Source organism: Fukomys damarensis, unplaced genomic scaffold (genome assembly GCF_012274545.1).
Source record: "Fukomys damarensis isolate Sample0158 unplaced genomic scaffold, DMR_v1.0_HiC HiC_scaffold_16, whole genome shotgun sequence".
Classification (NCBI taxonomy): Eukaryota; Metazoa; Chordata; class Mammalia; order Rodentia; family Bathyergidae; genus Fukomys; species Fukomys damarensis.
The window spans coordinates 62,318,966-62,346,271 of NW_022900928.1; the positions used below are offsets into that span (position 1 = coordinate 62,318,966).

Genomic DNA, 27,306 nt, shown 5'->3' on the forward strand with positions numbered 1-27,306 from the left:
AGTATCAGGCACTCTGGACATTTTTCTGCTCTTCAGCAGGAGCAATGCCATTTGTGAACCAGGTTTTGAGTACATTCTAAGTACTGTTTGTGAGAAGAGCTAGAGCTTTGCAGCAGGCACTCCATTTAGGACTGGTATCACGGATCACTCCATCTGCTGTTTGCCTGCTGAAATGCTAAATGGAATTGTAGGTGTACTTGGGGTCTTTCTGGGTATACTACAGACTCAGCAGGGGGCTATATATGTCTCCTCTCCTTTCTCTTAGATGGAAGTATATTTATAGTCTGTATAAGTACAGTCAGAAGGTTCTTATAAAACTCTGTTATTACTGCAGTACAAAGTTAGAAATACTTGAGGTTTCGGCTTCTTGGCTCTTCCAGGAGGCAATGAATATTTTATGGGAAAGGAAATACTTAGTGTTGGACTCTTTTTATAGTGCAGCTACTCACAAGGCTGGTAACCTTCCAGATCTCACCAAAATCAGAATCACCGTCTATCCACCTCTCTGCTCCCCTTTTCACAAAATCTGCTGGTGTCCGGTCTCACTGCTGTGTCCAGGTGCTCTTGGTGAGTGGGCACCTGTGGGGTGCACGTTTGTGTCCGAATTAATAGCCTAAACCGAGAAGATAGCTACTGACCAGGCCTGCCTCACTCCCTGGGCCCTGGAGGTGCTGTTGGCCTTAAGAGGCCTGCTGACAGAATGCTCCTGGGGTGCCCTGCTTGCATTTTTGTGCCATGTTCTCTTTGTTGAATTCCTGATAGCAGCTGGGAAGAGGTGGCCCAGTGTCTCCAAAATCCACTTGAGTCTTGGAATGAAAAAAGCAACAGGTGAGTTTGAAGTCCAGGAGGCTCCAAAGAGCTTTTCGCTTCTCATGTCTCAAGTGGATGAGATTTTCCTGTCCACTGTTATACTGTGGTCCCTTCAGTGACCTGTGCGTAACGCAGGATGGCCTGGGCAGCCTTGGCTATGCCTTGTTGGGTCTGGACCTTGAGGGGGAGAAAAATGGGTCTCCTGGCAGGTGAGCATCCATGGACATTGCTGCTAAGGCCACTGCAGTATGTCATCCCAGCACAGGTGTTCAGCTGACTTGGCCTCATGGGCCTCAGAAGCCTGTTATAGCTACAGCAGCCCCCAGACTAGGCAGAGGGCCAGATCACAGTGTGTAGGACCACCCCACCTCAGGTAGGTGGGCCAGGGGCTGCACTTACAGTTCCTTACAGGTGGGGCAGGCATGTGCTTCTGTCTCCTGTGGAGGTGGGCTAAGTAGCCTTGTCTTTTTACCAGCGCCCAAAGTCCCGGTGTGGAAAGCATGGCAGGTGTGAAATGTGAATTCTGAGACACTCATGAGCAGCACAACTGCTTGTCTTAGCACTGGCTCAGGACAGTTTTTCTTAGCAAGGGTGAGTCTGTGAAAAATGCTTAGCATAATTTGAATATGGGTTCCACACTTCATTTAGTAGGGCTGTGGGAGCCAGCAGTTTCCCTGAGTTTGCCGTCTGTTCTTCCCCTGGTGTTTGTCTTGGCGCCAAACTAGGTTGAGGAGGGCGTGATTTGCACACCTCTGGTGGCTCTGTTTGATCTCCCCACTCTGTTCCTGCCAAGCAGAGCTGTATTTTCTCATTCCAACTTGGTGCCAGGTCTTTCTTTTTCTTTTCCTTTCTTTTCTTTTTCTTCTTCAGACTTAATGGTAAACCAGGCGTGGTGGTGCACACCTATAAGCCCAGCACTCTAGAGGATGCGCAGGAGAATTACTGCAAGTTTGAGGCCAGCCTGGGCTATGTAGTGAGTTCAAGGCCAACCTGACTTACACAGTAAGGCCCTGTCTCAAAAAAAAAAAAACAAAAACAAAAACAAAAACAAAAATAAAACCAACCCCAACACCCCCCCCCACTTAAAACCTAATGGTAGCAAAATACAAGGTAAAGAACAGGGAGCTTTTGGAATTGTGGGCTTTGAGGGTCTCCTTTTAGTTGGGAAAGTGAGGAAGGGTAATTTATTATTTGTACTAAATGGAAATGGGATCAGCTGACACCTCTTTGCTAAAACTGAGCGCAACATTTTATACCTAGGACCAACTGTAAAATTATTTAACACAGTTGAAATTTCATGTTCCTGTGATTACCAAGATGATGCATATTATATAGTTACACACACACACACACACACACACGCATGATGTGCTCAGGCATGGCTTGGAGAATTGAAAATCATCAAATGTTCTAAAAATTTCACTATTTGTCTATTTATGAAGTCGTATTTTAAATAATGAAAATGTGTAAAAAAATGAAAACAGAAAAAGAAGAAATGGAAAACTTAAGTGCCTGTTGTATGATAGACACTAATATATTCTTTAAAATAAATACTATTTATATTAATCCCAAAGCTTAGATTTAATAATTTCCCAGTTCTGGGGCCTGCATAATCCATAGGTGGGATTATTGGTCTTAGAATCAGATAAACCTGCACTGAATGATTCATTCAGTGTCCAGAGTTGTGGCCAAGCCTAAGGAAGTGCCAGAATGTATGTGCTTCAGTGCCTTTTCCTAGGACTTCATGCCACATGCCCATAAACACGTGCAGGTATCCACACAGATATGGGTACAGATAGTGGGTTATGCCAGGGGCATAATCTTACAGGGGACGTGGGAGCCAGTGTTCTTCCTCTTATGGTTCCTTGGGGCCCCTTGAACCATGAAGTGACTTGCAGAAGTCTCTTTTTAAACTAAAAGTTAGGCAGGATGGACCTTTACCCAACCCAGCTTCTTCAGCCCTTCCTGGCATCTGCAATACGGTACCTTTTTGTGGGCAGGCCCTTCTCTGCTGTCGCAAATTCATTTGTGGGTATGGAATCTCATGATATAATGAGGGATCTGAGGAAATAGAAGTGAAGGCTGCACTGGATTCTGCTGAAATCCTTCAGCATGGACCCTAGAGTGTCATCTGGAGGATGTTGATGTTGTTGCCAGCCTTCCGTTGCTCAGATCCTTCTTTTAACTTGTCTTCCTTGTGTGAACAACCTGAGTGCAGTTTTAAAAATAAGTGGATTCTCCCAGGAAGTGCTAAAAATAGCATTAGCCTTCAAGTACTGTCTTGTATGTTGTGAAGGTTACTTACCGTTCTTTGGAGGGGAAAGGTGCTATATGTCAGACCACTCCAAAGCAGTTTTAGAAGTGGAGTTTGAGTTGCTGTAAATGTTGTGCCTATCAGGGAGGGACTCATGAGCTCGTAGATCACAGATGTGTCTAAATGCTGTCAGAATCAGAAAGAACATTCTTGTTTTGAAGATGGGGAGACTGAGGTCAAAGTAGTCCATGCAAGATTTCCAGTGATTTTGGGACAGTATATGAGCTTTCCCCCAAACATGCATTGATATATCTGGTCTTCTAGCAATATCAAATTAGAGACTGGGTGAATTGTGTTGATAGCATCAGGTATTAGCTCTCCAATCCCCCTCCCAACCCAGGAATGAAAGCAAGCATCAGGCAGGTCATTATCTTTTGGAGGGCGTGGTTTGGGAGGCTTTATTCCCCATCATGGAACCTGAGATAATGTCCACTGAGGATCGCTTTGTCCTTGGGTATTGCACTTTTATTTTTAAGATTCACATGTAGTTTAACTGAAGGGCATCAGCCTCCTTGAGGGTCACATTGTGTACTCTCTTGGGGTTCATGATTTAGATTCATGTCCTATACTCACACTAATTGTTCTGTTCTATGCCCCAGATCTCCACTACCATCTCATATTCTAAATGACATTTCTTTTGTGGAAGTATTTAAATATATCTTAAGAGTTCTGTTTAGAATGCTTCGGTTCACTATTCTTGGTTGGCTAGAAACTTTGGGGTCCTCTCAGGCTCTCTGAGTTCTCTGATTCTTGGAAAGTTAAACTGTTACGAAAACAGATCTTGAATGCGTGTCTTCTCTTGTTTCCTTCATGCAGCAGTGACCTTTGGGGGACATTGTTCAGGGAACCAGCCATTCTTTGCCTTTTGAAGTCACCTACTCTCATTTCTTTACCAAAAGAGAAACTCAACTTCATTGTCCTTATTAAGGTCGCTGCTAGCAGCCCATGAAAGTGCCACTGCTCTTCCTGTTCATACTGTGCCACCTCTCCCCAGCTCCACTAAGGAAAGACTCCTCCAAGATGAGGGTATCTCAGTAAAGAAAAGGAAGTGAAGGGTACGTGAGAGAGGTAAACAGGCTGCATGTGGTTCTTTCTCTCAGCCTCGTGAGAAGGAACTTGGCTGTGTGTTCCTTGGGTATGCTGAAGTGACACTATGTGGATGTTCAGATGTTAAGTATTTGTATAGCTAGACTGGAGGATTTCCAGGCCATGACACCTCCAATCCTTCCAGCCCACTTGTGGAGCAAGGCCTAGAGGCTTCTAGCAAGACAATTAGAGAGTGAATTATATTGTGTCTTCTGCAAGGGAGATGAAGTTCCCTGCCCACTCTATCATAGTTTATTTATTATAGTTGACTGTGTCCCTCTCTTTGGTAGAGAGATCAGGATAGATTCTGTGAAGAACACAATAGCAGTGTAATGGAGAACTGCTGTCTCTGTCCTTCACTGGGTCTCCTTCCTGACTGGGAATGAGGCAGAATTGGTGTAAGGTGCTGCCTGAATGGTCTGAACAAGTCCCCTGGTTCTGGGGATGAGCAGGTCAGCTCCATGCTTGCACCCATGAGAGGTGGGAAGAGGACTGCACCAGAAAATTCTGCTTTTCTAGTTCATAGAGAAGGCAGTGAGTGAGGGGAGACTTATGGGACACTCAGTCTAGGATGAAAGTGTCCATGGCAGCTGTTGGCAGGTATACCTATCAGGCCTCCGTTCTCAAGCTGGAGAGACCGTGACTGTCATAGGAGGGTAAGAGGCAACCCTTAGGGCCAGTCTTGGGTTTCAACCCCAGGGGCTGCCATTTTAGAAAAAAAAACAGACCATGTGACTGGATAAGATTAGTACTTCAGCCTTGGTAGCCTTGGAAGTTTGTAGTGGAGGCCAGGAGCGGATGAAAGAGCCGTAGGAGGGGTGCATAGGAGTGGGACATGGATACCTCCCTAGATGGTGATAAACCTTACGCAGACTGGAGACTGCTTCTATTTCTTTTTTTCATATTACCACTGTCTTCCTTCTCACCTGTCCCCCAGCCCAGTTTGCTTTCTTAAAAAGAGGCAGGCACCAGCCTCTCCTTCCCCAGAAATGAATCTGTGAGGGTTTATAAGGTGAAAGTTGTGAGACACCAGCTTGTGTAGGAATGGAGGAATTACTGGAACAGAGAACACTCTTCCGAAGGATAATGGAAACCTTTCTCCAGGGTATCATCTTTTCATTTTTATTTTGCAGTACTTGGGATTGAACCCAGGGTATCCTACACACTTTGCAAGGACTCTACCACTGAGCTACAGCCTCAACCCTTTCTTATTTTACTTTGAGACAAAGTCTCTCCAAGTTGGTCAGGCTGGCCTTGAACTTGCATTCCTCATACTTCAGCCTCCTGAGTAGTTGGGACGATAGGCATGTGTCTGTGCTGCTGTGCCCAGCAAGATGGTCACTTTTGATTTGTGGTTTTCCCATTGCTGATTGGGCAAGCTGACCTCCAGGTCTGACCGGGGAGAGGTTCCTGATTTCCTGTTTTCCTCTAGTTATTATTATTATTCTACTTCCTTCCTTCCTGCGTCTTCATTTGCTACTCTGCCAGTTTGTTCAGTGTAATTGTTTCAGCTTTATTTGGAAATGGGAAGCCTCATTTTACTATAATAGTCTCTTAATGATTTTCTAAATGAAACTTGCATACTTCATCTGCTCCCCCACTTTTCAGATATTAAACAAATACCTCTAAGAGGTTTCCTTTTCTTCCCCCTCAAAGGCCAGCAGTTTGCTCTGCCAGATGGTGAGAGACGGTGTGTGTGGGCACGTGCCTGCCAGTCCACGTGTGTGCATGAGGGGGGAATTTTTGCGGAGTTACTGAAGCATTTTCTCGCCTTGTTGGCTTCCAGCTTTGGAGCAAGATAAAGCATAATGGCAGTTGACCAAACACAGAGTGAGTGACAGGAAGGCCTTTTTGCCCTGATATTCCTATGAGGAATCTACTTTTCCATGAATGGGCGGCTGTGGAGGAGGTTGCAGGAGCAAATGTCTGGCTGTGCTCCAAGGCCAGATGTTGGGTAGTGCCATATGTCATGGTAAGAAGGACAGCATCGAGGCTTCCTGAGCATGTCACATCAGTATTCTTAAACTCCCACAGCCCATGTCCCCCTTCCCTCCTCATCAAGAATAAATAGTTGTTCCCGCTTTGTCTGCTTTCTGAGCTGACTTCCTCCCTTTAGCTTTCTGGTCTCATTTGCACCACTCCTCAGTACTCAGCCCTGCCTGTGCTGGCTTGTCTTGGGGTTGACTGTCCTTGCTCAGAATTACTCTCTTCTTGTACCTGTTTCCGCCATACCTGGATGTCTGTTACGTGCTGGGTATCTCCCAAGTCCATTCTTCAGCCCACCTCTAGTGGAGGCCTCCAGATTTTTGGTTCTCTCTCACTCTAAGAATTGTGCTTGTAGCCATGATGTGATACTGGAGCATGTGAGTTAGTACAGCTTATTATTTTGTGTATTTTTTTTTATTTTCTTATTGTAACTCTTACTATGCCAAATAGATGCCTGATTGATTCTAGATTTGTCTAGGCTCATGGGAGAGAAGGACCACCTAAATATTCTTGCCTCCCAGCCATATTGAGTTGGTGACCAGTTCGGGGTTACAAAGAGAAAGAAGCAATGCAGGGTGGCTCCTCCCCTGCACATTTTTGCTTCCATCTGCATTCTGATGAGTAGAATGGTGTCTTTAATTGAACAGAGGCGGCAAACAGAAGCAGCAGCTCTTCTGAATTTCCTGTCACTCTAACTCTACTCCACGGAGCTGTCACTTGCACTAAGCAAGTAGAGATAGACAGCGTGGTTCAACATCGCCCTTAAAGGGAAGCATTCTGCAGTTGTGTGGCAGTGGTGCTGTGTTCGTTCTGTTCTGGAAGGCTCACCTCACTGCTGTCTTTGGAAATGCCCTCATCTTCACATTCATATCCCCCCCATGTCCTTGCTCTATCAAGCTTCCCACTCCCAGCTACTCCATTATTCTGAGGATTGTGGAGCAAAGACTGCAGCACTGAGATTGAAGTCCTCGGCCTCTTTCTTGGGACCTTGTACATTCTGGCCCACTCTGGCCCCTCTGTAAGCCTCCCACACCCACTTCTCCACGTGCCCCTTTTGCATGATCCAGGCCATCTCTCAAATGCTAGTCAAGCACGACTTGCTTGTTCCTGATTCTTGGCTCACGTGAAACCTTTATCACATGGAACTCTTATCCAGGGATTTTCTATTTTTAATACTCCCTGACGTGTGTGGATAGAGCCCTTAAGAGCTTACACAGCCTCTAAGAGACCAGCTTAATTTTACCATGTCCTTGGGCCATCTCTGGCCTCCACACTTACTGTTTTTCTGTTCTTTTTCTGCACAGCCGTATCATTTTTTTACATACTTAGATAATGGTTGACATATTGGCACATCACTGCATCTTTCTACTTTGTCTCTTTTTTGCATTCTGTCTCTTTGTCTAGGTAGGTTATAGACTGGCCCATGGTACAAGGGTCTATCTTTTCCTCTTCCAGCCTTACAGTGGCTAATGTGGTGTGTTCTCAGCACCACGCTAAGTTGTTTTACATGCCCAGTCTCGTTTATCTATCCCCTGGAATAACACTATTATTACTTGAGTGGAAAACGGAGACTCAGAGAATCCCAGTCTTAGAGCCAGCATATTGTAGACCTGGAATTTGCAAACAGGCTGGCATCAGAGTCTGAGGGGGTTTTGTTTTTGTTTTTGTTTTTTGTGCTAGGGATTGCATCTAGGGCCTCCACACTTGCTACATCTCCAGCCCTTTCTTATTTTTTATTTTTAAGACAGGGTCTTGCTAAGTCATTAAGTTCCCCACACTGGATTCAAACTTGCAGTCTTCCTGCCTCAGCCTCCTAGAATACTGGGATTATTTGCTGTGCTAATTGTATCAGGCTCTGCTACTTACTAACTACATGACTGCGGAGGTTGTTTACTTGCTTGTGCTTCACGTTTTTTCTCAACAAAACAAATAAAAAATAATCCCTACCTTATAGGACTGTTAGTGGGGCGGAATGAGAAGTGTGAAAATACACACAGCAGGACCTGGCACATCTAGTACGTGCACAAGTATGTTTTGGACAAATGTTCTTCTAATTCTTCTTCGTTGTCAGCATCTTCTCAATGTTGTTGAATGTATTACTCTTACCACCTCTGTGTCTCTTGACTCATTTTTGGGCAGTGCTGGGCATTTAAGTAGCGCCTTGTCCATACTGGCTGGGTTCCATCACGTAACTAAACCCCCCAGTTCTCTGGCACCATCTTAGCACCCAACAATGTTACACATACTGCTCGTGCCCAGGAATGCTTAATGAATGAATGAAAGGGCACTTGGGCTCATGGAGGTGACTTGGTGACAAATGCTCAGCATGATGCTGTCTTTTTGGCAGATGCTGGTGTGAGGGTGTCTGCCAGCATCCAGCCTCGGTGGGGTCTTGTGGGGTGGTGGCCAGCAGTGAGACATGGTGGGGTGTGGTAGACACTGCAGTCCACAACCCTCCTGTTTCTGCAAACTTTTCCTTCCCACCCCCTCCCCAGTAGCTCTGTGCCCTGCCAAGCCTGTGCACAAGCCTTGAAATGACAAAGTACCCTTTAGTTAATTGCACAACGGATTGCCTAGAGTTAAAAGTTCTGATTTATATGACTATAGCTCTAACTGCTCAATAACACAGGCCTGTAATCTACTTTCATTTCAAACAGAACGGTGATTTATAGGGCAGCATGCCGCTTTAGCTCAGAAATGAGGTGTTCAACATATGCTCTGTTGACATAAATTTGGAATTTATCGCTGTTGTCAAAACTGCCTGTTGGACAAAGGTGGGTATTAAGGCAATAAATGGCTCAGAATAGTTTTCTGTCACATTTCCTAACCATTGTATTCAGTCTATTTGAGGGAAAAATATATACTTAAAAGTAATCAAATGTCCAAAATACATGCATCTTGTTTTGAAGGGTGAGAAGGAAGGATGTGGGGGTATGGAGAGACATGGGGCATGGGGAAGGGGCAGTTTGTGGGGAGGGGTGTGGAAGAGAAAGCTTTTCACAAAGTTATGGCCCATTTAAAAGAGATTCTACTTTGCTCCCTCTCCCCAATTCCTATTAGGAGGTGGGTTTTCCTTTCTCATTTACAAAGAAGGGGGAAAGAAAAGTGAAAGCTCATTAAATAAAAATAGTAAAGAGCATTTTTATGTGTGGGCTTAAAGCCAGCAGTGTCACGGAGGAGTTAGTGAGTAGGACTGTAGGGAGGCAGAGAAATATTTTGTTTATGGGCAAATAAAGCCACCAGCCAGAGTTGGTTTCTTCGCTGCCTTGGTGAGCATGTGGTAGTTCCTACCTCCCCTCCCCAAGCTTGGAGGCTCCTATGGGCCAGATGACATCATGAGAAACTGCTAGGTCCTGTACCCCATGCAGGTTCTCACCGATTTATTATAAACAGTAAGGCCAAGACACACCCATCACTCAGCCATCTCTCCACACCCATTTCTTGAGCACCCACTAGTGCTGTGCCCTTTGCTGGGTTTGTGGATGCAGGGATAAATGGGGCAAAGCTCTGTGGCTAGTTGGACAGAGAAGCAAGCAGAGGGGCTGCAGTGCAAAAATGGGTTGAGGTGGAAGATCATCTTTTTGCAGGGAGGGCCTGGGGAAAGCTTCCTGGGAATATTGGCCCTCCTGCCTAGTGAGATGTCCCATTGAGGATTTCAGGTCCCTGCTAGAAAAACAAAAGAAAACACAGAAAAGAAGTGGTAGTGATAAACCTACTTTTGCTTTTAAAAAATCTAAATACTTTATGGCTGAGTAGTATTCAATTTTATAGAAAAACCACATCTTCTTTATCCAGTTTCCAACTGATGGGCAAATGGGCTGTTTCCAAGTTTTAGCTGTTACAAACTGTGCCGCTATAAACATGGGTACGCATATATCATTGTGATATGATTCTTTTAGTTCTTTTGGAAAGATATCCAGCAGAGGGATGCCTTGGTCAAATGGAACCTCTAGTCCCAGCTCTTGAGGTATCTCCATATTGATTTCCATAGTGGTTGTTGCACCAGTCTGCACTCCCACCAACAATGGAGAAGGCACAACCCCGCCAACATTTGTTACTGAATGATTTCTTGATAACAGCCATTCTTTGTGGGGTGAGGTGGAATCTCAGTATTGTTTTCATCCGCATCTCTTGAATGACCAGTGATGTTAACATTTTTTCATATATTTACTTGCTGCTTTTACTTCATTGTCTGAGAAATGTCTGTTCATTTCAGATGCCCATTTTTGAATCAGGTCCTTATATTTGGGGGGGCTGATTGTTTTGATTTCTTTATATATTTTAGATAAGAGTCCTTTGTCTGAGGAGCAGCTGGTAAAAATTTTTTCCCACATTGTAGGTTAAATTCATTCATAAGAAAATGGATACATATTGAGGATATACTCCTAAGTGAAATAAATAAGTCACACATGTGTGAATACCGAATAGTTTCTCTGGTGTGAATAAACTATAATAGTACATAAGATCCTAATGAGATAATTGACAAAGTGAAATAGGAAGAAAATGGCTAAAGGTGTAGGGAAAGTGGGAAGGGTAGGGGTAAAGGTAATAAGGGAAAGAAAAAAAATAGAAAATGAAAAAATGGAAATAAAATGTTTGTAAATGGGGAGGGGAGGAGGGAGTGAAGGGAGGGCAGAGACAAGGGGAAGAAAATAAGAACCAAGACCTGTCATGTAAAGGTACAAGATCCCAATAATGATTGTTAACTGTACTGTATACCTAAAATGTACCAGTAAACTCAATGAGGAAAAAAAAAAATCTAAATATATGGCCACCTGCCTTGCCAAGGACAAGGTCCCAAGTTCAGTCCCTGGTACCAATGAATGAATGAATGATTGAATGACATGTGATAGTGTGGTCAGGTGAGTGCTGATGTACCTGGACTTTCTGTGCTGTGTTATAAAAAGTGGGGTCCCCAGCCACTGTCACTGCATTATTAAACACAGGACACCGAAGCAGGTAGCTAGGACGAACTTAATGAGTGCAATCAGCATCAAGGTTAAGAATCTCTTTTCTTCATCTTCTGCTTCAAGATAAAGCTTACAGCACGTTGCTGGCTATTATGTGTCATGTTGTGAGACTGAAAGTGCCGGCAGATTCAGGGATCCACTGTTTGGCTCTGCTGCTCCTGTTCATCAGGCCCAGAGCTGTCGGATTATGCATTGCCTGTGCACTCAGCAGCCTTGCAAGGGAGGAGCCAGAGGAGCATGCAAGCTGCCTGGTGATTCTCCCCATGAAAACGAGGCCCAGCGGGGAAGAGGATGTGTATTTGTTGCTTTTATTTTATTTTTCCTTTTATCTCCATGTCCACACGCTTAGGCTGTCTCAGCATTGATAAATGTGTGCTTTCACATACACATGCACACAATTCCTATTCTCTGGCCTGCACGTGTGCCCCCACACATACATGCCCTGCACACACTAGGCATGGACACCAATTGCAAACTTCCTCTGTGTGACTCACTCTCCCTTTGCCACCATTCCCTGTCCTTTTCACACAAAGCTCCCCGTTGGGAAAACTCATAATTTTTACACCACACAGTCTTGACTGGCCATTGCTGGAATTACTGTCTCTTTGAAGTGCTTTCTGCTGGGGCATTTACAGGCTGTTTTAATTACCTGCAGCTTGCAAAGGGCCTTGCTCAGTCCCAGCCTTTGTTTGTTTGTTCTTTGCAACGAGATTGTGCAGAAAGGGATACAGCTGCGTTCTTTTACAAAGAGAGAAAACGGGCAACAAGTTTGGGGGACCCTGAACAGAGGTACTGTGTGCTACCTGTTTTAGGACAACCTGACCACTTAAGCAGGCTCTGGCAGAAAAGCCAAGCCTTGCCAGTCCCTTGGCAGCTTCTGGTTCTGGGTGTGTATCTACGAGAGTTTGCCACTAGTATTTTTGTTTGCATATTTTTGAGATTTTTTTTTTTAATGGTGCTGGGAATTGAACCCAGGATCTTGCCTTTGCTAGGCATGTGCTCTCCACTGAGTGTCACACTTCTAGCTCTATGTGTTTTTGCTTTAAGTATTACAGACATTCCTTGTTCAACAACCGAGTTCAATTCCTATGACTCGGTTGTTAAATGAATTGGTCACTAAATAAGGAATTGTATATCGGATGTTCATTACAGTGTCTAGAACAAAGAAACAGACAAAGGAAACTCCAACTTGATGACTTGGCTTTTATTTACATAACTCTTACATGCAGTAATGCAATGTATAACAGAACATAAAACGACAGTACAGAACTGTAGAGTACAGTCAGTGAAAATTATAGTACTGTATAAACAAGGTGTACTGTGCAAAAAAAGACACTGAAGTGCTATAAAGAAGATGTACAGAACTGTCTGTAGTTTAATGTTCTGTTATACATTACAGTACTGTGTGTAAGAGTTATGTAAATAAAAGCCAAGTCATCAAGTTGGAGTTTGCTTTGTCCATTTCTTTGTTTAGAATATTATAGTGTACATAGTACATCCAGTTCCTCATTTAGTGATCAATTCATTTAATTACCACGTTGTAAGAATGGAACTCGTTTATTAAAAGAGAAATGTCTACATTTTCAAACTTCCCGGCAGAGACAGCAGGGCTGTCAAATCATGCTTTCCTCATTGCTGACCAAATCAAAATCAACTGTGCTTGAGTTGGGATCCTTCTCATGTGTTTCAACTAAGTCTGTTTAAGGAGTATGCATTGTTAAATTATTGAGTCTGGACATGGGATGGAAGGGTAAATATTGAAATCACATATGTGAAAGTAGTACCCACTTCAAGCTATCTGGTATTTTCTTTCCTTTTCATCTCTTTTTCAGTTGATTTTTCTCTCTCAGATAAACTCAATATAAATAGCCTTCTTTGGGGTTTCTGTTAAATGTTAAGTGTGGCCTGTCCTGTCTGCAGATGAAGAAACCAGTTTACCAAGGGAGCCTCGGCACTGTGGCCCCTTCTCAGGGGATTTTGCAGTAGAGGGAACTTTCATTCATTTAGTCTAAAAATGTATTGAGAAATTGAAAACCTCAGGCATTGCTTATGGGAATGTAAAATGGGGCAGCTGTTTTGGAAAACAGTCTGGCCGTTCCTGAATAGGTTAAACATAGAGTTACCACATGACCCAGCAATTCCACTCCCAGGTATGTACCAAAGAGAAATGAAAACACATGTCCACAGAAAATGTGTACACAAATATTCACAGCATTTTCATAATAGCCAAAAAGCTGAAGTAACCAAAGTCTATCCACTAATGAATTGATAGTGTATAGTATATCCATGCAATGGCATATTATTTTACAATAAGAAAGAATGAAATACTGATACATGCCACATGGAAGAAGCCAGATCCTAAAGGGCAAGTATTGTGTGGTTCCATTTATAAGAAGTGCTCAAAATAGGCAAGTCTGTAGAGGAAGATAGATTGGTGATTGCCAGAGCCGGGGGTTGAGGGGAATAAAGAATGAATACTAATGGGTACAGAGTTTCTTTTTAGGGTGTTAAAATATTCATTCAGGAAGTTTCACAATTCTGTGAGTGTACTAAAAAAACTTTCATTGGTATACATGACAAAGGTAAATTTTAAGGCATGTAGATAATATTTTAATAACATCATTATTTAGAATAATATCTTGAATGCTTACTGTGTCCTAGGTAACTCTTCCAGATTTTGAGGATACACTGCATGGCTTCTGCCACAATGCACCTGATAATATAGTTAAGATAAAGAATAATAAAAAAAACTCAGTGTGTAACTGCAAATTGTGTTAATTGCTATGAAGGAAATCACTGAAGTCCAGTAAGGAAAATAGTGTTGATATAGAACCTACCCAGGTGATGCAAGTACAGTCTGACTTGCCTAGAGGGTGGTACCTAGGAAGTGCTTCACAGGTACAGGTTAGATAGTGGTAGGGAACAAATCAGTGTGCCTTCCCTGTAGGAGGTCCAAAGTCTCCCCAGCCTGCTTGTAGATTTTGGCTGCTATCAGTTGGGTTACCTTTTTTCTTGGAGGCTTCTCTGTTCTTGCTTCTATCTGATTAGGTTGGGTGAATCCTAGGCATGTTCTCTTATCTCCTTCCTAGCTGAGGGTTTTCCTGCCCTTCTGCAGGGAGAAGGACCCAGAGGCCTAGAGAGGACATGATGGCCAGGGTGTGTGCTGTCTCTGCCTATAGGTGACTATGAAGGCAGATCCCTTACTCAAAAGCCTGGAGACATTCATCTGCTTACAGGGAAAGTTCTCCATCTACAAAATGAAGACTGCATCTATCCCAGCTGTAGGGGCATTGAGGTGATCTTCTGCAAGCTCTTTCAAAGTCAGACATAACATATAATGTACTAACTTTGTTATTGTACAACCTCAGTTGACTAGGTTTATTTTTCTCATTTTTCTAGAGGGAAAAATGAACCAATAAAGAAAAAAATATCACTTTGAGATTTGTTCCTCTTATTCATTAAAATGATACTGATTTTCATAGTGTGATTTGGTGTCCATACAGGTAATCTGCCCAACTCTTTGTTCGTGTTCACCATTGATGTTTAGAGTGATGACTCTTAAGCTCAGAATCCTCATAGAAAAGTAATTTAATTTTCAGCATACTAAAGCAGAAAGAACGAGGCAATATACATTTAAAAGGTTTTCAGAATGGTTTAACTCCAAAAGAATGTTCTTAGGCCTTTAATAGACCTCAGTTATTCTCAACAACCTCTGAGTTTCCATAGCTGGTCCTTGGGATTTGAAAGTGGCATTGTGGCTTCTTGGATGAAGTTGAAACATATAGAAATGAACTTTAATAACCAGGAGACAAAGATATTTCCTCCACATGCCCGGGAAAAACAGAGAGATAACAGAAAAGTCTATAGCTTTTTGAAAGCTGTTTCCCCAGAAATTGGCTATTTGTGCTGGTTAAAAGCCTTGTATGGAAAGGGAAAAAAAACCCTCATTCATTTGTAACCATAGTTTGATTCCCTTATAGGGTCTGCTAGGATCTAGAGGGAATATTTTGGATGTATTTGTTTCCCTCAGGCTGACATCATCAAGCATGCATCATGGTGCCCTGTTTTGGTTTTGGAAAAAGCCTAGAGAAGCTATAAATCTTGAGGCATTTTACTATTTTTCCTCTTCCTTTTTCAGAAAGCACAACTTTTCTGTTTTCTTAAAAGCAAAAAGAAAGAAAACTACAAAAGTGCCTATTGATCCCTTCCCTTCAGATCTTAACTGCCCAGGCTGTAATACCTTGCTTACATCTGCCAGGTTTTGTGCAGTTTTGCGACATCTCCTTAATCCAGTGAGCATAAATAGAACATTTCAATCATATTTGGCTAGCAGGAACTTCACAGATAAGCACACTAAGACCTTGTTGAAAGAGACTGTATGAGATTGTGTGTGATAAGATCATCCCATAGCCCAGTGCCCAAATGAAAAACTTTTGTTCTTGGTGAAATTTGTTGATGGAGATATTTCAAATAAATGACTTAGGGAGAACTCAGTACTTTAAAACAAAGGACTGGTTACATAACAGCCAAAAGCCCAGGCCTCCTGGTGCTCACGGCCGTGAAGATCCTTCCCTGAGCAGTTGCTGTGGGGAGATTAGCATGCCCTTTGTCGTTTCTGACATCCTATTTTAACAACGGGAGGCAGCCTTATCGGAAGGTACTGTACTTGGTGTGGTTATGGCTACAGGGAATGCCATTGTCCTTTCTCATATTTTTAAGGCTCAGGACTGTGCTTTCCACTCTTCTGTGAGCTCCAGATTGGCCTTGGTCCCAGGCCAAGGCAGAATATGTGGCATTCTTTCTAAGAACCCTGTGGAGGGCTTCTCTTTTGGACAATAGAGACAACTGTTCCTGCATTGCAGTGCAGTGTGTGTGTGTGTAAAAGGGTGGGAGTTTTGCACCTCTCTATTTTTCTATTGATAATTTCCTTTTTTTTGTTTACTCATGCAACAAGATGCATGGAACCCCTAGTATGTTTTGTACTTAGTGATGAAAACTGAGGATAGACGTGGTGTGGATCCTCCATGCAGCAGACAAATTCCAGCCAGCACAGACCTTTGTCAGTCCCACCACCTTTCAGTTTTGTAAAATGGATTGGAAATACCTAGGAGATCAAGTAGCTCAACTCTTGGATTGTTGCAAAGGTGTAAAGTGAAATTTAGTGTAAAAAGTTATGTGTGTGTTTTAAATTAATTTATTTTTGCAGTACCAAGGATTCAACCCAGGGAGCACTGAGCTATACCCCAGGACCTTTTTACTTTTTATTTTGATGTGGAATATTGCTTGGGTCTCCAGGTTGGTCTCAATCTTGGGATCCTTCTGTTTCATCCTCTTGAGTAGCTAGGATTATAGATGTGTGGCACCATGCTTATCAACATATCATACTTCTAATTTGGATGGTTCTTAAGAAAGCATTGGCAGACTTTGTCCTTTCCTTTAAAAGTCTCCAAATAACCAAAAATGGGCCAATTTCTATAAATTCTACTGGTCTGGATCCCCAAGCCTCCCCAAACCTGCAGCATAGAAGGTGTTAACTAGCATTCAGTTAGTTCTTTGTTGTTTTTGAAATCTGTTCTTTGAAATCTTTGTCTTTTATTGGTATGTTTACTTTATGGCATACATAAAGAGCTGTATTAAAAAATAAATTGTGTTGTAAAAGCATTCAGTAATGTTTATTAATATTGACTAGTCAGAGAGCAATGAACTCTCTTGCTAGAAGGGTAATTTGTGGTAATACCAGCTAAGCATTCACAGCTTGTCAAATGTCTGTCTAATCTCAACATTTAAAAAAAAGTGGGCAAAATGATAATTTCCCTTATGTCTTGAGAAAATTAAAGTGACCCTTTCTACAGTTGATTAGAACTGTCCCTTCTCTCTCTTCCTGGAGTTTCAGTGGTCTGCTGTTGTTTTATCTCAGTGGTTGGATGTAACTTCACCAGGAATGGTCCTCCTCTCTCTGCTCTGACTTTATGTGTCTGTTCTGAGAACAGTGAAGGCAGAGGTAAAGACACAGTTCCAGTCTTCCAGGGCTTATAGTTCTGAGGAATTTAAGTGGCTTAGTCTCGAATCACATATGGAAGGAGAATGACACGGAGTGTGACTAATGGCCAACCCAGCCTGGAATATGACACTGTTGGTGACATTAAGGGACATTCTTTGGGAAGACCTAACGTCACCCTTAGAAGGTAGGGAACATTCCCTGAGTGTGCCTTATGCCCTGTGGTTTAGGGTGGAGTCCTCTCGTTGAACCGGCTCTTTTAGTTTCTGGAAGTGTTCCTTTCCCACAGCAAGGCATGTCGGAAGTGCAGGAGATTGAACTGAATGTGGAAACACCCTGTGCTCACTCTGGAAGTTGTTTTGGAGAGGCGATCCCTGATAGCCTAATAACTTTTCATTCATCCCTTTCTCTTAAAATAAGAGCACAGAATGCCATTGGCTATTTGACCTCCTGCTTGTCATTTGAACTAAAAATAAGTGGACATTTAAAGTGTGACTTTTTAAATCTAAGGATATAAAAGACGATTAAGCCCATATCTGAAACACGTAAGCTCATTCCTACCTCAATTCAGTTTCTACCTGGTAAGGTAAATACAGCCAGGGTGCAGTTTTATCACTGAGCTGGTCAGTTGAATTTGAGACGGAGGGCACTGGCAGAGCTCTGTGCATCCCCACATGGGGGGTAGACACGGCAGCGTGTCATTGCCAGTTGGCCATGCACTGCTCCAGAGAAGCCCAGTGCTGAGCTCAGGGAGGCACAGTGGCTGAGTTCTCAGAGTAAGTAGAGGATTTTGGATAGTATTGCTTCTTCTGTGGGCAGCAAGATTTTGAGAGAGCAGTCATTTGGACCTTGGTTTGGGTCTCAAAGACTCTCCCTTGTCCTCCCTCTGTGTTCTGGGTACCCTTTAGAAGCATTGAGTAGGTCAAACTGATGGTCATAGAACAAGATGGCAGAAACCTTAAGCACTGGGAAGATGTCTGGACCGGCCTAAAGGGCAGCAAGAATAGTTGGAAGGCCCTTTGGGGCCACATTGGCCTGGTCTGACTTGGTTTACGGGATGGATCAGTTAAGCTGAGAACAAGGAAAACATTATTCACAGTCCAGCTCTGGAGTTCCCTCCCACTTGCTTTCCCCAATTGGAGGTCCTAGTTCCTAGCGCTGTTCTGTCCAGCAGAAATGAACTCACAAGTCAGGCAATTTCAGCTTCCCAGTAGAAAAGTGAGGGAGTACAGCTCTTGGGCTATTGGAATTAATTCTTTCTCTAAACCTTTCTGCCTGTTGGTCTGCTCCAACTTTGCCATTTGTCTCCAGGCAGAGGAACTTGAGAAGAAATGTGGCATTAGCAGTCCTGGGGCTTGAGGCCCTCTCTTTCTGCCAGCCGGTGCTGTTGGCCTTTTCCTCCTGGCACCTGTGATACATTTAGCCCTTCTAGCCTCATCTCCTTGGTCTTTAGCTGTGTGGGATGGAAGTGGGCTGAGCTTTTCTAGCAGAGAGTGCCCATAGAGGGTGCCCCTCAGGGAGCAGCTGTTATGACCATCTGTCTCTGGAGATGGAAAGTAGGGAGGCCGGAACATGCTGTGGGTCTCTCCTTGCTGCCACTCATACTGTTGTGGCTGCCCCAGGTGGGCTAGGTTGATGAAGCTTCTAAGGGAAAGAGGTTAGGCTAAAGCTCAAGTTTATGCTGCTGTGAACAGGCTCTTGGCCTTTCTTATATGGAAAGCCACAAGCTACAAAGTAGGATCTGGTTCTGGAGTGGAGGCTATCCATGAAGCTGTTGCATTTGGAATATCGTTAGGATGAGCAGAGGACTGCCGTGGACCCCTTCATACCTAGAGGGGGTTCTTCAGCAGCATTGAGCAGTCTCTTTACATTTAGGTCTTATGAAGGAAAGGGAATATCCACATGACGTCTGTCATAGTGGAGTTTGTAGTCTACACTGGACAGAATTTTTGTGGAATTTCAGAGTCACAGAAAATGGTCCACATAATGAGCTTGTATCTTCTTAACTTGATTTTTCTGGTGAGAGTTAAGACTTGATGAGAAGACTTGAGTCCTTTTCTTACATTACTTGTTAAAGGATACAGATTTGCTTAGCTCTAATTTTCGTAATGATTCAGCTTTCTTGAAAATACAGATGGAAATGTTAGGGGTTAATTTTTTAATTTGTCTTTTTGGATGCAAGTGAAAATCTGTTACTGAGTTTATCTAGTGGGCTAGGTATTCTTTGAGATGAGTCACCACTATGGATGGGAGATAATTTGATCTCACTTCCTGAGAATAAATAACAAGGGCCTTAACTATCTGAAGGAGGTGATCTTCTCCTGGGTAAGGGATGGAGATGTTTGGGCTGTGCTAGAAGCAGGTTACTGTCAAAATGGTGGTCAGTAATGTGGCTTCTTTTCAGAGAATGGTGTGAGAATACCATCTCATGCAGGGTGGTGTACAGAAAAATGGAAATATCCCTAGCTGTCCTCTTTCCCTCTTTCTGTGGAAGAGTCTGATGATTTCAGATATCTGTGAACAGTTAGATGGTTGAAAAGACAGGACCAAAGACAGGACGATACAGTAAATGTGATAAAGAGAAAGGAGATGGATAGAATTTCCATTTTGATCGAAATATTGCATTTGATGTGATGGCAGTGGCTGTGGGAAGTTGTGGCCTGAAGAGTGATGACTGTGAGTTCATATAAATTTGTACCTTTGCTCCAGAAACAAGCTGGAGTTCTATTTCCTCACCGGTTCTTTTGAGGTCTGTGTCTTAGAGTCTGGCAGTAGCCAAGTCCATTGAATGCATTCATTTCTTCTTTGCCATTTCCTTTTTCTATGAACCAGGAGAAGCCTCCATTTCTCCACACTCTTTTCCTTGTTACATGAATAATAAAGGTATGAACAGACCTGTTCTGGGTGCTATTGAACTCCCAGGCAGGCCTGTGGGGTTGTTCCCTTTTTCTGTTCTGAACTTTGTGTGCTTTGCCTGGGTTTCCCTGCCAGCAGGGTAGGACCTTTGATCTTGTTTGTGTGGACACATAGGGATGCCATACTTGCCTGTGGTAACCTGTGAGGGTCACTTAGTGGTCAGGTGTAGGGCAGTGTCCTTACCCAAGGGCTGGAAAAGATAGGACCGCCATGTTTCTGCAGACTAGGGAAGGCATGGCTACAGAATGGTTCCAAGGAAAGGTTCACGGTGAGTTCTGGAAAACTGAAAGCTGAAAGATAAATACCAGTGAATAAAGGAGGAAACTCAGATCATCTGGATTAAAAGTTTTTAAAATGCATAGATTGCTGAGTTAGGTTTTGAGCTTTGCTTGGGCTATTCTACCTGACTGCATGAGTTGACAGAGGGCAAGTGACAAGTTGGACATGGCTTAGGGAGAATAACCCCCAAAAGGATGTCCTTGAAGGATAGGTAAAATGTTAGGGGGAAGTTTTTAGAATAATACAATTCTGTCTCTAGCCAAAGTTTTAGATATATCCACATTCCTTCACCAGTAAGAAAAAGTGGGGCAACTATGATAGCATTCTTGCCTTCAGTCTTAACAAATTAGTAGTTGAATCAGGATGAATCTAGCTGCTTGCTAGGCATTCTTCCCTGTGCCCTGCTACCTCTGAGCAGGGCAGGTATCACCTTCCACATTAAGCCATCCCATGCAATTGCCAGGCAGATCCATTCACATCTTGAGAAAAGGCAATGGCGTTACTCAAAGAGTGTTCATCAGGTGAGGGGTTTGATTGGGGACCCTCAGGGAGAAGAGAGGGGAGCCCAAGAGGGAAGTATAGACTAGTGGTGGTTCCCAGAGTTTGAAGACTTGTCACTTCAGAATCCTTTTGGAAAACAAATCCAAATGAGCATCTGTTCTGCTGTTCTTCCTGACAGCCACCTCTCAGAGGTGGGTATCCCTCTGAGACAAGCAGATCATCAGTGAAGAGAAAGATTCATTGCTAGCTTCACCATGACTGTGTGCAAAGACTTCTCCCATGTAACTCCCCATGAACAGAACCTTTGCTGCTCTGAGGAACTCATTTTAGCAAAGCAAACGTCCATCATCCCCAGAGATGGGAATGCTCCACTAGCATGTGTCTGTGTGTGTGTGCTCTCGTACATGTGCTCCACCCATACCTGGGTACACATTTAAAAGCATACTTTATTCCACACACTTAGGACATGTCCCAGTAAAATGATGTTTCGAGTTAAGAATGTTCATTTAAAATGTTTTGTACTGTTAATATTTCTCTGTTTAGATGTATTAGCTGTGCCTGAGAGTAAAATAACATGGGGCATGGGGTACCTGACAGTGTCGTGGTTGTGTGTGTGTGTGTGTGTGTGTGTGTGTGTGTGATTGAGAAATCACATTTGTCTTTGGCAAAGGAGTAAAGGGAAAGTGATTAAACAAAACAATGTAATTGAGAAAGAGTTCTGCGAAGGGAACTGTGCATGATCTTTATCAGAATACTGCACACATTGCATTGTATGCTGTCCTCATGCCTTGATGGCCCGTAGGCCGTGGTGCTAAGGAGGCTCACCCAGGTTCTGCATAGTTTCGACACAGGGTTAGGTCTTCATTCTGGGCTTTGGAATTTGGTAGTGGTGGGTGGCTCAGTTTCATTGTCACTGTCTGAGCACTGCCAGTTCAAGTACATGAACCTCATCTGCACATCTGCAGTTTTATCTAATATCCGTATTAGCTCTCCAGCCTTTTACTCTGGTCTTAGCATATCAATGTTCTGATTGCCGTAGGTTGTTGGCTCTCAGACCTGTGTATTCTTCTGCCTGTGTACCACCCACAGATCCTACCTCTCCCTACCCTGTTCCTTTAGGGAAATGGCAGGGATGCCCAGAGACTAGGGCAGAGGTAGAGGCTAGATCTGGGATCTGGCAAGGACAGTAAGGGCCTGATCAGAACAGGACTGTGAGTAGGGAGAAAGTCACAGCCTATGTCCAGCGCTTAACTCCCTACTTTCTGGCCTGCCCCATTCTTTGTATCTTACCAGGAAAGAAACCCACGTGGGAGTCAGGACTGGAGGACTATTGCAGGCTGGGCCTGTGCCCAATTGTTGTTAGGCCTTCTGTCTCCCCAGGAGTGATAACATGGCCCAGACCAACTCACAGAATCATCCTGATGGCAAAATGAGATAATGTGTGTAGAAGTACTTTGGACAGCTGAAAACGGCTACCACCGCTTTGTGTATCAGAATGATAGACCCGATTTCTTGAAATCTTTCTGTCTGGATAAGGCACAGATAGAAGGAAGACACTTCCAAAGCTAGGCCTTAAGGAAATAATATATTCAAAGAGCCACTGTCATTCCAAGACTATCTGGGTGCCCCCAAATAGAAGCATCTTGTGTCCATAAAGATATCAGTTCCTTCCTAAACTTATTTGGAGCCTCTGTGCCAGTCATTAAAGCGTAGTGATTCCTGGAGAGGAGGAAGGACACAGGTGCAGCCCTCCTGCTTATAGTGCATGGTGGGGGACCCGGGCACATGCAGTCACAGCACAGTGAGGGCAATGCTGCTCCTAGGTAATCAGAGGCCAGGGTGCCTTCTCTTAGGATCTGTGGTAGTATGACAGTGAGCATTATGTCTGTCTTTCTTCAGTGTTGCTTCCTTCCTCTCTCTGCAGTCAGATCTGAATTTTTCCCTTGGTCTAATGTGCCAATGAATAAAGCTGTAGGAAGAGCCCCATTCTTCTGCCCCTGGACAGGATGAGGGATGGCTGCTTCATTGGCAGCAGTCCACGGGCAGAGGGGGCCACGGGAGTTGTTGGAGCATTCAGGGATGAGTGTCCATCAGTGCCATATCCTCTACCGTTTTCCTCCTGTCATCTACCAGAGGGATGGCTACCAAGCCCCAGGTAGGGGTGGGCCTACCTTCCATCCATCCAGAGCAGCAGCAACCTGTCTTTTCCTTTCCCCTACAGGAAGCTGCACAGTGGGATGAAGACGTACGGGTGTGAGCTGTGCGGAAAGCGGTTCCTGGATAGTTTGCGACTGAGAATGCACTTACTGGCTCATTCAGGTAGGCGAGGATGCCTTAAGTGGCCCATTTGGGCACAGGCAACTACCTCTTGCCCACCTTCACCTCTAACCACTGCCAGCCAGAGCCTTGGTCCACATTTTTCCTTGAATGCTGAGCAGAAAAGCCATCTTGACAGTGTATGCCCATTGGACAATACCAATCTTCATGCTCCCCGGGGGTTCCCAGGGCATTGCTGGCACCCATGTCCTATGTGATCTACCTTCCAAAGTAGACTGCAGTTTCATTAGCAAAACAGTTGTGGAATTAGTTCTCACTGTCTAATGAATCTGACTATTGGGTTCACATTATAGTGGAGCCTTTAATTAAATAGATATAGAAAGGTTGGAACACAAAGCTAGTTACAGCGTGCTGTCTTTTACAAGTTAATTTTATCCAATTCTAGTGGGGTTGACTCTGTGACTGCTGGCAATTTTGCTCATGGAATGGGGAGAAGCCGCTGATATTCAGCAGCTCAAGTGTTCCTTGTATGCGGAAGGAGCCTGCAGGTCTGATGCTGTGTGGCTTGAAGCCTGAGGAGTCACTTGCCTGTGTAGATGCTTCAAGATTTCTTAGCCAAGAGATCACTCTTTTCCCTCTAATAATCTTGGCTTTCTACCTCAGTGTCATGTTTTCAGAGAGAGGAATGGGCTATCTTCCTGTTTGGTCTTGCTCCTTCTCACACGAGCCAATATCTACTTCTTCTTTCTCCATATTGCTTCAAGCAACTGGCCCTCCAGTCCAATGTTTATGAAATGAGCATGGGCTTTGGGCTTGGATGGATCCTGCTTTTGACAGATGCTAACTGTGTGACAGTAGTCAGCTTCCTCTTGTGAGGCCCAGTTTCTACATCTGAAGGGTATAGGAATTGCTAACTCCTACAGTTTTTTGTTTTGAGGACTAGATGAGAGGATATATGTTAAAAGGATCTGGTGCATAACAGCTATTGGTGGCTTCTGCTTGCACCTTTCTCCTACTTCTGAAACTCACCCTGGGGTAAGTCCCTGTCACCTAATCCCAGAGGCTTCCTGCCTGGCTGTCTGTCTACATTCTGTTCTTCCTGATGCCCTTTGTGTGTACCACCATGTAAGCGCTGTGAGTAGCTTTGCTTGCCCCTGCCTTGCTGTAGTCCCTTGCTGTAGGCATTTGTGCACTGTTGGATGCCACCTCTCTCTCTGGCCTTCATGGCCCCTACTAAAGTGCTCAGACTCCTTCTGGCTTTCCATTCTTTCCTTGTCAGGTTCCAGGGATTCAGCTAAACCCAGGCAGCTGTCTATCTCTGCAGTTCCATTCTCTCCCATATCTGTTCCCTTCCTCCTTCCTCTGGACCCCTCACCCTGCTCCATTGAGCACTGCTCGTCCTGCCCTACTCGTGTGACTTCAGCCAAGCCCAGAGTCCAGGCATTCTGTGTTCAGCAGTTGCTTGTTGTCTGCACTTCTGTTAGTGATGTGCACCTTGTATCTTCTCACTTCCCTTCAGCTTGGGGTGATTGCTTAGAGTTCATTGTGTGGTTTCACGAACTGTGTGCCAACCAGCTTGGCTGTCTCTTCATAATCCTTGAGAGCAAAGTGTGAGTCCTTCCTTTAATTTTTTCTTTCAGGCTGTCCTGAAACACACAGTGATCCTCCTACCTCAGCCTTCCTAGTGCTGAGATTACACACTTGTGCTACCACGCCTAGTTTGAGTGGTCTTCTGTTTCTTTTGCTTTCTGCCCCAGACACTCCTGTGTGGTTTTGAACACTTCAGTAGGGGCACAAATACCTTTCAGCCTATTGTTAGCTCTTTGTCCTATCTGAAACTCCGCCCCAGTGAGCATCCTTTTTTTTGGCCACTGTTTCCTTGAGTCCAGTGGATTCATCTTGTTAAGTTGTTGAGTTGCTTCATGTGTGCCTTACTTTCTGCACCTGGTGGCTCTGTTCACTCCATCCTGTCCCTTTGGGAGGACCCTTCTCTCCTCTTTCAAGATTTTTGAAGGTCCCTTCTCAACTCACTGTCATCTTCAGCCAGAAGCAACTGTGCCTTTTAAGTGCCCATATATCTTGGAGCCAATAGCTTTCTTCTTTGTGTTATGTTTATTAATGGATTTCCTTAGCTTTCCTGTTTGGTAGACTAGGTAAGATGGCAGAAGGGATTTTGGCACGTACCTCTGACGATAAGAGCTTAGGCTCTCTGAGCCTGAGCATCCTCTTCTGTAAAGTGAGAGTATCTAACCCTTTGCCCTATCTCAGAGCAGTTGTAAGCCTCACATTTTTGTTGTCGTCACAATGTCTGACATGTCATGGGCTCTTGAGATTTTCCCTTCATTCTGTAAGAAAAGCTAATTTGGCATTGGATGGGTCTTGATTATGTCTAGCACATTGCCTGGCACATTACTGGAATCAACAAATATTTGTTAAATGGACGAGTGCAGCCTGGGAGGCAGATGAACAACTCAAGGGGACTCCAGTCTCTGCAACAGGAACTGCTTGTGGCTTAGGCCCATATTATAAGTAACTCCTGCAGCAGGAACCAATGTGGGTTAGCTACTATCTCTCTGCTGCTGTGAAATCCATCAGTGGTGTATTGGTGGCTGTGGCAGAAAGGAAAGGAGCTAATTTTGTACTTCAGATGGGTTTTGGTGGCCCCAGTTCAGACAGTACAGTGACTTTGCAAACCCCTCTGGACTGTTAGATCTTTGGGGATATATATTCCAGTCCTTCCTGAGATCCCCTTCCAGGTCCTGCGGTGTCATCTGGATGTCACAGAGGCTTTTGGGAGTTAGGCCCTGTGCCACTGAGGGCTGCCTGCATAAGTGATCTGTCCCTTTGACCAGCACTTGGCAGTGCCCTGGGAAGGAGGCTTTGGTGATGGTGCAGGTATACTGAGTCAAGGCAGTGCATTACTTCACTCTGGCACATGGCCCCTGTGTGAGACTTCTAGCCCCTATGTTATATCTTCTTTATTTTGCTCTGTGTACCTCTCACCACTATTGTGGGATGATTTGCAGAGCAAATAGCACAAAGCACTAGTGAGGCCAGACACCTTCCTGAGATGGTCGCTCCTGGTTGAACAGTGACTGCCTTCCAGGCAGGAGCCTGCAAAGACATAGGCTTGTTGGGGGGTGTGAGCTTGAGTTGGTGGTGCCAGGTTTCCCAGACGATTTCAGTCCCAAGATGCCTGATAACACCCTGTTGGTTTAGAAGATGTGCCTAGTTAGATGACAAGAGGGTTGCTCTTTAAGTGCTCTTTTATGAAGGCTTCATGGGGTGTGGAGGGGGGGCGGGGGCGCGGCTGACAGTGAGAATGTATCCTAATGATCACCCACACACCCATTTTACAGAGGATCACCAAGCGTTGGAGTAGCAGCCCAGAGCCTGGAAGAACAGTAGTGCCCCAGGCCTGGGAGCACCTTTTTCTTTTCATCTTTAAATAAAACCAGCTACAGAGAAGCAAGCCCAGGGTCTGAGCAGGGGTCCTGGTTGCTCCCTAAGGGTCTCTGCTGCCCTGGCGCAGGCGCATTCCTGCTGTTCCCTTCTTCTCTGCAGGCTGAGGGCTCCGTCCTAGCTCGTGTGCTTGGCGGCCCCACCCCCTCTTGGCTCTTGCTGCCTGTGTTTGTTATTGTAGTCCTGGCACCTGGCCAGGCCTGGCTGCTAGCCAGGCTTGTGGGTACAGTATGTACAGTGAGTGCTGAGCCAAGTTTTTCATCATACACGATTAATTTTTTTTTTCTAATCTGGTAGGGGTGGGGTGAAGGAGGAGGCAAAGAAAAGAGTTTCTCAGTGCTGGAAAAGAGGCCCGCTGCTTTCTGTGGAGACTTTATTTATGAAGGGACGAAAAGGCTGCAGCTTGTCTTTTCCTCTGCATCTTTTCCCATTTCTATCCTTGTCTTCTTCCTCTACTCCTCATTTCCCTATCAGGCGAAATCAGCCTGTAGGAGATCGACAAGGCAAGGTCTTATTTTCAGTGACTAGAATACTAAATTTACTCTCCTAAATCAGTTTTCATTGTGCTGAAATTGACAATTTGTTTAATTAGAAGTTTGCCCTGTAGGAGGCCCTTCTGAGAGGCTCTGCTTTCTCTTCTCTCTTACTTTTTTTCTAGTTTTATTTTTTTAAGACCCTAAATGGTAGTAGTGAATGTTCAGTTTAAT

The 27,306-nt window shown here is 44.3% G+C and overlaps 1 protein-coding gene across 5 annotated transcripts in view; it reads left to right on the forward strand.

The window, feature by feature from the left end:
* Nucleotides 1-27,306, forward strand: part of Zbtb16 (zinc finger and BTB domain containing 16) — a 179,642-nt gene that overhangs the window by 64,094 nt on the left and 88,242 nt on the right. For all 5 annotated transcript variants that reach the window (XM_010629434.1, XM_010629438.2, XM_010629435.3 and 2 more), the window contains exon 3: nt 23,082-23,179. In XM_010629434.1, the coding sequence (XP_010627736.1) occupies nt 23,082-23,179 (98 nt within the window). The remainder of the gene's footprint in view (nt 1-23,081; nt 23,180-27,306) is intronic.